Consider the following 12,415-nt stretch of genomic DNA (forward strand, 5'->3'; position numbering starts at 1 on the left):
CTGATTCTTTATAAAAAACTAAAGAAAACATTCTTGTAAATAATACAATATACTAACAAAAATGTTTCTTAATTCAAGATGCCGCAGCAGGCTAATGATTAAATTCAAGATTAACACAGATAATATAGCCTACATTATACGGATACAGATAAAACAATTTCAAATGAAAGACACCAACTATACAGTAAACTGTATAATAATTATCTGTGTTTTTTTCCTCAGGAGAGACAAAAAGCGAAAATACAGCCAACTGGCTAACCGCGAAGAGTGGCCGGAAGAAACGGTGCCCCTATACAAAACATCAGACTCTGGAGCTCGAAAAGGAGTTCCTGTTCAATATGTACCTGACTCGCGAGCGTCGCCTGGAGATAAGCCGCAGTGTCCACCTGACTGACAGACAAGTGAAAATTTGGTTCCAGAATCGTCGGATGAAACTGAAGAAAATGAGCAGAGAAAACAGGATTCGGGAGCTTACAGCAAATTTTAGCTTTTCGTGATCAACACTGCATTTAAGAGATGGGTGACGCCTTCCACCTTCCAACAAGTGAAGAACGGGTACATCCGGTTTTAGAGAGCCCCTCTCTGTTTTCAAATATGACTGTGCAAGGCACTATTGTTAATTTAATATTTTGTTTTGCTACACGGTCATTTTTTAAGTTTACATGTCTATATCAGTTGAACATTTTTTCGTGACAATGTGTAGACTATTTATAGAATGTAAAACAAGAGAATTTACCCTTGTCCATAAGGTAGAATATAATGGCGATATATAGAACAGGGAAATTGATGTTATAACCAGTAAAATAATGACTTAGATTTAAACCATATCACAATTTACTCTGAGCATAGAGTAGGCTACAAATACCAGTTCAATAAGCGTTAATGATGAAACTATAAAGTTTGTTTGGAATCATTCAGATCAAAAAGAACACTGAGCAGAAGCTAAAGATCCGCGCAATTATGGGATTATTTCTTTTGCCAACACGTATTTAACTTCTTGGTGCAAATGTAGCAGGTATTCCAATACATCCGATTATGTCAGATTTTTCTATACATTTTAAATTATTGCCAGGCGACATGCGGTGAATTCTGTCGGTATTAAAGTCAATTTAAGTATTTATGCTTATAGGATATTTTGAATTTGATGGTACAGTTACATGCAAATAAATATATTCAGTCAGTACTGTAAAAGGAATTTTTGTTGTGGTGTGGTATGTAAATAAAACATGCTGGTGTTTGAACGAAAACGTACATGTGTATTACTGCTTTCTATATTATCTTGTCAGTATAGTCTGCGTTAGATTAAAAAAATAATAATACATGAATAATTGCACCGTGGGATGTGGTTTTACACAAACTAGACTTTTCACTGCATGTAACACATCTGCGACAGAGGATTTCACAGTATGTTGCGTAAACAATAGTAGCCTATCAAATGGAACTTATTCAACATTGCTTCTCTATATTGCTGTCGCAACCTTTTTAAAAATTAGACACCCATAATTCCTCTGGGCCATGAAGTAATGGTGCTGTAAGCTTTGTCGGGTTTGTCGCGTTTTATTGCTTGCTGGTAAACTAAGGATCTTGCTGTCCTGTGCTAGTGGCTTTAATTGAGCGTTGCTAAGAGGGGAAAAAAATCACGGACATCAAAAAGCATTGACAAGGAATGGACTAAGCCGGAATACCTGCCTAACCCTGACCTTTTCTTGTGGTACAGCAACAACAGTTAATAACTGTGCAGTATTGATTGTACAATGTGATTGTAATGATTATTAATTGCAATTGATAGAGAAATCAATTATTTTATTTAACAATTTTTAGAAAATGTCATAAATGCTATTAATGGCAACAACAGCTGAATTTATCTGTCTATGAAGTAAATAACAGTAAACAGTAAAATGAACAAAAACAGTAGTCCAATAGTAAGGCTACTTAATTGGGAAGATTCTTCCTGTTGTAATTACACGATTTTTAAAACCATTTTATTAATAAAAAAATATTGTTTCTGCCTTGCCGAGGTCACGGGTAATGATATAATTTGCTTTAGTTGAAAGCATCGTTTTTATTTTATCTGCAGTAATGCACTGAATGACCGTTGCAGATGAAGGTATTGCCTAAAACGCATTATCTTTTCTTGATCAGCGGAGTCGACTGTTGTGTGGTTTAGGTAGTTTCATGTTGTTGGGCTCAAGTTTATACTCCCACAACACGAAACTGTCTTAATTGCCCCCAGTTAAATCAACGCCCTGCCATACTTTTGAGAGCTGTGTTATATTTGTTTTGAATTTATTTTTATATTTTAATGTCATAAACGGAGGCATTTTCGTTGGATGTATGATCCTGTATCGCTCAAAACAATATGTATGATATTATATTGTTATCCCCTTATAATTACAGCTGGTAGTGTATTTATTTACAGCATACGCAGATTAGGCTACTACTAAAACATATTTCAACATGGACATGCTCTAGGCATTAATTCCAATAGTATGTAATTCAGTTGGACGAAGACATCTAACTTAGAATAAACGCACACTGTCACCTGACTTCGGTTTATATTTAACCGGAATGGTAGGGGAGGAGGGATGTATTTGGAATTAGGATAATTTCCTATTACTGGAGTTCAAATAGTAGCGGCAAGGCCTCGTTTAGGAGCATAACAAGTCTGGCCAAATCCGCACACACAACAGCGACCTAAGCGGCAGATCGGGGAAGTGCCGGAAGCGTCCGTCGCGCCAGAGGAGAAACAAAAGAAAGGCCTTTATTGGCGATATTTAGGCCACATAGGCTGTTATCTGCAGGGAAGGAAGTGAATAGCCCCTGTGATAAACTATTCCGTTTGTATACCTAGTCTTAAAAGTGCACCACTACAGCCAAAGACATTTTCACTGCTAGTCTAATTTTGATTATTTAAACCAAGCTGTACAGGCACTTCTGTGTGACTGAAAACTTACTGCCCCAAGACAAAGGGGTTTCTTTTTGAGCAGTGATTCGTCTCGCTGCAACTCGAGTGGCAATCACGCAGTCAAGGTTCCACAAGCAGAGGAGGCTCATTTGATTCAAATTGTGTGAGGTTTTTAAGAAATTACCTAGATCTACTATTTTCGTCCGTGCGTGGTTCTGTTGTATTTAATTAGCCTCATGCTACTTGAAACACAAAAATCTTGAAATGAGCTTTCCCCATACACCCACAAAATTGAAGATATACATGTGCATATAAACAGTAGGCTAACACATGACAAAACATGCATGCTTACTATGGAAACTGAATATTCCAGTTTACATGGTGTCAAGTCAATTTGTCAAGTCAAGTTATCATTTATTGAAAGTGCATTTCACAGATGTCTTAACACCCACGGGCATTTAAAAAGATAAAAGACGGTAAAAGATAATACATAGTGATTGGGCAACAGTATAACAACAATAACAAAACAACAACAAGCATCATCAAAAACAGCAAAACAACAAAACATCAAATCAAGGGGGGTTGTGAACTAAAAAATAAATAAATAAAATCCCAATGTATCATCAGACTTATTAGAATTTAAAGACTGCTCACCTCATTGTTTTTATTCTGAATTCTCATTTGACAACTAACTGACCACTTCACTGGCTTCACTGGCTTAAAAGCTTCAATACTGCACATATTTATTTATTTAAAAAAAAAAAAAGTAATATTTAAGTAAACAAATACCAGATTATGGTCCTCAGATATGGTTATAACCATATGGTTATGGTTATATTTTATGAATGTATAATGAAATTGATGACAATGTGTGAGACATGATACAAAACAATGTATTATATAGCCTAGATATTTAGAGTCGTACTGTACTTTCTGATGTTTACGAATGAACAAAAATAAATACGACATTGCTGAACAATTTATTTATTAGAATTTATGAATTCTAGTAAAATATTTATAACTTACTGAAATAAATTCAGTTTTAGTTCTACATAAACAGGTCATAAGAATCGAGTTGCTAGTTTAAATACCAATTATTTTAAAGAACATAAATAATATTGATTTGAATAGGCCTAATAGATTCTTGAAAAATGAAAACAGTGAAATAATGAAAGGACCCCCATTTGAGGCGTATGGATTTGGAACCAATACATCAAACAACATATATTCTCCTTTGTTTTACTATTGCAAACCATCATTTGCCATTACAAAAACTTCCCGACAGGAAATTATTTCAAAACGCTTCAATAGGCTACTATACACCTTTTCGGCACTATTCACTAATTCCATATGTTTTCAAGTAACTTATATATCACAATGTATAACGTGGTACAGTCGGCAGGAGTAATGCAATCGCGCGTTACATTTCCAACAAAGAGGCTAAAAAAACAAAACAACAAAAACAACGACATTTCCACTACCACCGCCACCAGCATCACAAAATTGAAACTACTACACCACAACTAATATTAAAACAACATACTAAAATGCAAGAAATAAGCTACTGCAATTTCTGCTGCTGCTGCTACTACTACCATAATAATAATAATAATAATAATAATAATCACAATCATAATCATAATAAAGGGACAATAATGAATATGGTGTTCATATTAGCTTAACCCTTTATTAGCTTAACTAATTTTATTTTAGTCCAGGTTAGACCCCTTTTTCAAATTAAGGTTTGCACTTCTTTGCTTTGTCAAGGAAAGTTTGATTTCGAGGAATATTTGAACTGATGAATTCGGTGACTCAAATATGAAGGGTTGAAGTACAGTTATGAGTGAATTTTTAGAATCTTTATTGTTTGTTTTCTTTTCACAGAGCATTTCACAAATATATTGCTTAAAGAGACAACTGGAAATGGAACTTAGTTATTTTAAAATTCCTCCAAACACACAAAAAATATTTTTTTAATGACTAATTCTATTTCTGCAAAGCAGCCCACATTCGTCGTCAAAACTAGCCTACATTTCTTCCCCTTCGCAGTAAAGCGGTACAGTCCTGAATAAACATTTGATTAATTCACTGCTGAATAAAATAGACTGAGCATTAGTTTTTATGCCATTCAAATATCAAGAATAAAACATAACTGACGGAATTTAACATTAAGTAGGCCCTCCCATTGTAGAATTCAAGAAATGCAAGACTTTAATCTGTTTTAGTGACTATCTGTGTTAAGTTTATAGCGCATATCAAATAATATTCCTTTGCGTAAAAAAACATACGGCTTTTCAATAAAAAATATGACTGGAAAACAGAGGCCATTTAGCAGGGAGCGGACTGATTTAGTTTTTATTGCGCTGTCCTTTGACCACGTGGTTATGTCACCCAATCAAATGGCATGTAACGGTAACTTATTAGCGGGCTGTTCTCGTGTGCCTGCTGAGGCCAAGCTGACACTTGATTTCTACAGATTCTTATATTGCGTAGATGGTAGCCAACTGTGCATGTGTTTTCGCGTGTCTTCCTGTAGTTTGCCATGTCGACATCAGGGACATTAAGTTATTATGTAGATTCTCTCATTCTGCCTGAGACCGAGAATCTTTTAGCACCAAAATACTCCTCTGATACGGGGCTTCAACAAGAAAGGCAGCCAGCGCTCACTGAGCAGGGCGACCCAGAACCTTGTCCATTCCAGTCAAAATCGACCATCTTCGGCGCATCCTGGAATTCCGTGCCATCAATGCCTCCGAGCAGCCTGTCCACTGTGTACCACTCCTACGCGCAGTCTCCGGGTGCAGCAGGAGACGCCGACGGAATGTATATGCGATCGTGGTTATTGGAACCCATTTCTGGATCCTTGCCTTTAACAGGATTATCTACAAATAGGCATTATGGTATTAAACCCGAGCCATTGACCAGCAGAGGCGAATGCACAACGTTCGATACGCTGCTTCTCTCTGACTTTAAAAACGGATCGTCGCCTGCAAGTATGGATAGAATCTCCAGCGATGCCAGTTTCCCCGACGCCAAGGAAGATACCGCTTCCGCCACGGAAAAAACAAACGCAGATCCAAGTAAGGGCAGAATTTTATACACTTGTTAACAGTTGAAACAATGGACCGCAAAAATATCTAAGGAAATCAACTATTTTTTGGCCTGGATGGAGGGTGTGTGTTTGTGTGTGTGTGTGTGTGTGTGTGTGTGTGCGCGCGCGCGAATGTGTTTGTGTTCATGTGCGCGCACGTTTGTGTATGTGTGGATACAGTGTCTTCCAACGAATTAACCCGTTCGTTCCTTTGTGTTGAACGTAGGTAGGCCCTATATTCTACAGACTTATCAGAGTGCAAGCCGTTTTAATCTAAGGCAGGTTTAAAATAAATAATGAATACAACTCAAGTCAATAGTCAAAGTGTTCTATTGAATTAAATTATCAAGAATTCCCAATGTGTTAACTAACTTGTAGCCTGAAAGTAACCGAATGACCAAGATTGAACAGCTCCTGTACATCACGTTGACCGCAAAATACTTGTGGCAATTTGCTTGGTGGCTGACACAACAAGAACTGTTCACACTCTGCCCCTTTTCAGATAACCCTTCGTCCAACTGGCTTCACGCGAGATCCACGAGAAAAAAGCGCTGTCCGTATTCTAAGCACCAGACTCTCGAACTGGAGAAAGAGTTTCTGTTTAATATGTACCTCACCCGAGACCGTAGATATGAAGTGGCAAGACTTCTAAATCTCACTGAAAGACAAGTTAAAATTTGGTTTCAGAACCGCAGGATGAAGATGAAGAAAGGCAATAAAGATCGACCAAAAGATGATTGATATGATCAAATTCCGGAGACAGAACATAATCTATAAAATGAACTGGATTATTCGAAACCTCATCCAAACATAAAAGTAGATTTTAGCAGTAACTGATTTCATATTATATTAGCAATCTGTAAAAAAAATGTCGATTATAGCTACAGTTTCCTCGCCCAAACTTGAATTGCACAGATACATTTGCACCCTATTATCAATTAATGTGCGTTTCTTCCTGTTGTGTAGTGAATGTGTATACTCGTTATAAACTATGTACTCGTCTGATACTAATTTTATTGTAGTTTGTGACAGAACGTTTTTTATAATGTGTTTTGTTTCATTTGTAGTTTGTCAATATCTCAGTTTGGAAAAAGCACTGGTTTGGATGTAATCAAACAATTTCAAATTCATATGTGTAAGAAAAGGGCATTGTTTTTAGTGGCCTGTAATGTGATGCTAACTTTAATTTGGGTGCATGCGCTTGTGCATTAATATATAAAATATAAAATGGTGAACGTTAGATGTAATTACATTACACTGTATTTTGTGTTGACTACCTATATTTCTCAACTACCTACATATATGAAGAATGTAAAAAAAATAACTCGAACAGTTCATGTGGTATCTCGACATAGGGATTGTGTATTTTGTAAACTGCAAGGGGAACATGTTTAACGAGCATACATATATATAATGTGTGAGGACCATACACTGGATGAATACCTCATTGGCCTATTGACCAGCTGTGTTAATTCTTAAATGTAGCATCGTTTCTGTTTCACTTTTAAATAAATGCAAAACTACAACAAGAAACTCTCCGCCTCATAATTACTGTGTTGCTTTTGAAAAGTAATTTCAGGCTGCAAAATACAACATATTTTAAAGTTTTGCAATGACATAATGTAACATAAGAGGACGGCAGAAATAAATCTAGTAATTTAATATGGGCAATAGAACATTGTATAATAGGCCTATTTCATTTATTCTGTACAATGTTAAGATTCTACATTTTTTAGTCACAACATAAATTTCAGAACAGAAATAAAATGATACAAGAATTAGTAAACAAATCAATATTTGCACGAAAGAAAGAGTGTGTTTTAAAGTAAAATAAAAATATAGGCTATCATTTCGTTATTGGATACAAATCATGTGCAAATGCGCTGTAGTCTGTATAATTCAATTTTGTATACCATTCTATTCAGACAACACAAATACATATTGCTACTGAACGCATGAGCAATACTCATTGAATTTTCATTTGTCATTATTTTAGCTCACATTGTTTTACTTGTTGTATGTTTATTGTCAATATTAGTAGTCAGTTCTGATAGGTTTGTAAACACGCACACACACAACTCCATTATTATTATTAACCGGTAGGTGTGGAAATCATTGCAATACCTTGGGGTGAGAACATTACACAGGCCTAAGCATAACATTTTATACGGTGATCAATATAAGAGCATGTGGGCGAGCTCCCGCTCACACTATCTCGCGTATTTGCTTTCAGGGTCATGTTTATAGAGTGATAGCAATTGGCATAACGGCAAATATGTGAACCAAAATTGAACGTGCTTTGATTCTGGACAAACAGTCTTACACCACTTGCTCTGCGTCTTGGCAAAGGATGTGGCGCGCTGTATCTACAGCAATAAAAGACAATCACGGTTGTAACAGTTTATGGGGTGCAAAGCGCTCGAGGGCGGAAGGAGAAACTTAGGAAAGCTGTTGAGCGCTACAACAGCTGAATCCTAAAATAATATCGCGAATATTGTATTTCAGTTGAACCGACACATGGATACATGTATTTAAAGAAACAACCGTGACTAATCAGGTCGGTGATGGTTTAACCACGCACAGTTGTATCATAACAGGAACCAAACACAGTTCATGAAAACGTTACGTTGTGTAGGCTACGCCGCGTACAGGCCTAACTGAAATAGCCCGGGCATTTCTGCACAGACACACAATAATCTGGACAGTCTTATACCCCAACAGTCTGGCAGTTTAAGTGCTGCACGGCTGCGGGGTCTTGCAGATGGACCCAACTTCAAAGGTTATTTCTAAAACAGCACAATAAAACGCGCAGTCTGCCATACTGTCTGGAATTTCTCTTTTAATTAGTTTATGACTGTCCGGCGGTAGTTAGGATGTTTCCAGACTGGAGCATCCATTTGTTGTTCGCCTCTCTGATACAAAAGGCCAGCGGAAATAACCCATTTTATTGGCTTCCCAGACCATGTTCCCCTTCACCGTCTCGCTCCCTTTGTTTACCTGTTATGGGAAATCTAGTCGAATTTCCACAAAAAAATGTCAAGCCGTTGTTTTGTATTGATATTCTTGAAACAAAACAAACAAACAAAAAAAGATCAGAACATCGAAATGTTATGGATACCCCAAGTCTTATAACTCTTATGGAATCTCCTCGTCTTTGTTTAAAACCAACCCATTAAAACATTGTGGAAAGAGAGTTTAATGCGAGGAGAGAGGGGACCGTCAGGAATAGCAATGGCCACTGCGTTCGTTTACCATTGCAGAATGAACAGAAGAGGGCAGCAATGTTCCATTCACAAATTATCCTGGTTTTAGATAGTGGCGGAATTCCATCAGAAAACAAATAATCATGTTAAACAAAAGTAAATTGTCGTCAAATATCAAGGGGTTTCAGGTAACCTTGCAGTTAGCTATATATCTCTCAATATGTTCGCATCATAACAGGTTTTTCGTGTGAGATTAGTTTTGTTCGTGTGAGATTTGTTTGAGCCTTATTATTATTTCAAGGTCATGAAATTAAGCGGTTTTTGTCTCATTCAGTATTTCTGTCTTGTGACCTAGAGAAAAATATAAATGGCTTAAATCCCAGTCACGTAAATTATTTTGCTTTCAATTTATATAGTTAGGCTACTACTTTATTTAGTCGTTTTATTTCTTATTTATTATTTAAATATTTTTTAAAATGTATCAATGATCAGTGAACAGGCTTTAATAGCTATTATTTTCATAATAATAATATATATTTTTTTTTTTACCATTAGTCCGATTAGAAGTAGTAGTAGCCGAGCTCGTAGCTGTTGTTGTGGCCTATGTAAATAGCTTCATAGTTTCCGTTGTTTTGCTAAATTATTTAAGAAGGAATTGTATTTCCGCATTCGGTTCCTTAACATCTTTTAAAGGAACAAGCACTGACAGGGACCGAACCAGTTTCGGAAAGCTTTTACCCAGGTAAACCTTCTAAACCCTTTGAATAGTAGGTTTTTTGGAACGATTATTATTATTATTATTAGGCTATTATTATTATTTAAAGAACTCGAACTAGAACTCCATTGGTTTCAGTTACCAGTTTGTGACCTTACACTGGAAAGAGCAAATAACTCATTTTTTCAAGTTTAAAATAACCATTAATAATAATTTTTTTAAAAACTGTCCCTGAGTGAGGATGGAAAAAATGCACGGAGAATAATTCCGAATTGAATCAGTGTAGCATTTCACTCTGAGCCGTAAAAATGTTCCTTTTCAGAGAAAATATCAGTACCATCAATATCTACATCGTAATTTATTTATTTTTTTAAACTAAAACGAACATTCCTGTTTCAGAAAAAAACGTGTCAAAACAACAATATCTTGTTTACATTTTAACAATAATGAAAAATCTACTATAGGCTATAGGCTACTATAAATCTAATTACTTTTGAGGTCGTTTTATTGCTAGCTGTATGTCGCGATCCATAAGCATAGTAAACAGCTTGAGAAAAACATTGCCTGAAGGTACAACTTTGAATAGCACGGACAAAATGCATGCTATTACATTAGCATTTTAGCTTAAAGCTTGGGTTGAATGGAAACATCTACGAACAAACAAGATAAAGAAAAAATGAGTGAATTTAAGGAGAACAGTGACTTATTGAAGACTAACATAATATTCCACATTCACTTGCATATAGCATGTATTGTATTTCCAATACATTACGTTTTTACAGACGTAGGTTACTTTATCTGATACTTATGTCAGCATAGATGAGATCAAATAGAAAAAGGTTTGTTTTCCGTTACTTATTATTCATAAATAATAATAATAATAACAATAATAATAACAACACTATTATTATTATTGTTATTATTATTAATAATAATAATAATAATAACAACAATAATAATAATAATAATTTGTACATAACATGCCAGTAATAATTCGTAATAATAAATAAACTGTGAACTTTAGAAATTTGTGATTAGGCTATTTGAAAGTGAGCGTTAATTTAAAAAATTTCTACGCCCACATCAATGGTTGATTTTAACATGCGAATAAACTTGGTTCTGAGGAAAATGGAGTTTCGAGTAAATCTTACAAGTAATGCCCTCTTTTATCACGTTACGTCGTAAAAACGACATGGTAGAGTCTTGGGCAACAAATCACAGACCAGCGCCAGTAGTTCCTCTCATTATGCGAATAGTGGTCGGAAAAAAGTGACCCCTCATCTTGCTCTATAGGCCCCAGCGCACTTAAATCACAATATCAAGAAATTCAGTGGCCTCTTGTCACTGCATGAGCTTTATAATGTGGAATTTCTCAGCTGCAGTTATACCAGGATCAGAAGACCTTCCAACACTACTCCTCTGAACAAGGACGCGTCTACAATGTTCTGACCTAGAGACAGTTGCAAAACGGGACAGACAGGAACCCCCAGCCGGCCGGCGATAGCAATTTACACAGAGCAACACCCCAAAGCTTTAAAAACCAACCAACAAATTCAGCGTCCAGTTTTCTGGTCGTCTCCTGAACAGCGTCTTTAAGACAAGAAAGGGCATTGCATAATCGCTGTTTAGGACGTTATTCATATTAATAATGCGAGTTTAAATGGTTATTCAATGTAGGCTACCAACATCAGAAATGTTAGCAGTGTTAAACAAGCCCTCCGTAGCTATGATAATGATGGGCCTCGCTCTATAGTTCGCTAATGGAGGACGGCGTTCGCTGTGAAGAATGGAAGAACGACTAACGGGTCAGCAGAACTGGAGTCGAGATCTGGGCCCGGAAGTTTACCACATGGAATTGGAGAAAGCGTTTAACCGGTCCATAAGTGGTACAGTGGTACCCTCACTCATCACGCTCTTTTCATCAAACGCCACAACAAAATTTGGTCCCAAAACGTTTAAATAAAGTGGAATAAAGAGGGCGAAGAGTGCAATTTAGCCTATGTCACTCCTAGTCAAGAAGACGAATCACTGCTGAAGATAAGCACAATAAAATGTGCGAAATTTGAAGATAGTGGACTACGTTTTCGTTAAGTCACATAGTAAAACGTCCAGTGTTAATTCAACACTTAATAGATAACATTTGGTCCCATATTCCAGACTGGCATCAAATGTTATCTAAGAGTTGAATTAACACTGTTAGAGTTTAATTAACACTAGGCATTTTAGTGTGCACGTATACCATAAACGCAAAATGGGATGGAAACTAGAAGGTGCCTATTCGTTTCTTTTTAAAAAAAAAAAAAAACCGTCATGGAGTAGAGAAGATGTAGCCTATAACAAATAAAATAAAATCCTGAAATGACGTTTCTTAGATATTTTCATTTGTTAAGCCTTCGATTGAATGTACCTAGGCCTACTACCCAGCCTGAAATTTCCGTCCATGTATTTTTAAATCTCACCGTGACTATACTACAAAAGAGCGATGCACATTATTAAGCGTC

The 12,415-nt window shown here is 36.2% G+C and overlaps 2 protein-coding genes and 1 long non-coding RNA gene across 3 annotated transcripts in view; 2 read left to right on the plus strand and 1 right to left on the minus strand.

The window, feature by feature from the left end:
- The window catches only part of hoxa10b (homeobox A10b), a 6,094-nt gene extending 4,847 nt beyond the window's left edge, over positions 1-1,247 (plus strand). Inside the window, exon 2 of the mRNA XM_064348623.1 lies at positions 223-1,247. Coding sequence (XP_064204693.1) covers positions 223-497 — 275 coding nt within the window. The 3' untranslated portion in view covers positions 498-1,247. The remainder of the gene's footprint in view (positions 1-222) is intronic.
- Positions 1-12,415, minus strand: part of LOC135261965 (uncharacterized) — a 31,280-nt gene that overhangs the window by 14,132 nt on the left and 4,733 nt on the right. The gene's annotated exons all lie outside the window — the stretch shown is intronic.
- hoxa9b (homeobox A9b) lies at positions 4,652-7,540 on the plus strand. The gene is made up of 2 exons (XM_064348673.1): positions 4,652-5,985; positions 6,499-7,540. Exons 1-2 carry the CDS (start codon positions 5,448-5,450, stop codon positions 6,735-6,737), a joined length of 777 nt encoding a protein of 258 aa, XP_064204743.1. The 5' UTR covers positions 4,652-5,447; the 3' UTR covers positions 6,738-7,540.

This window comes from Anguilla rostrata, chromosome 1, assembly GCF_018555375.3.
Source record: "Anguilla rostrata isolate EN2019 chromosome 1, ASM1855537v3, whole genome shotgun sequence".
Lineage (NCBI taxonomy): Eukaryota > Metazoa > Chordata > Actinopteri > Anguilliformes > Anguillidae > Anguilla > Anguilla rostrata.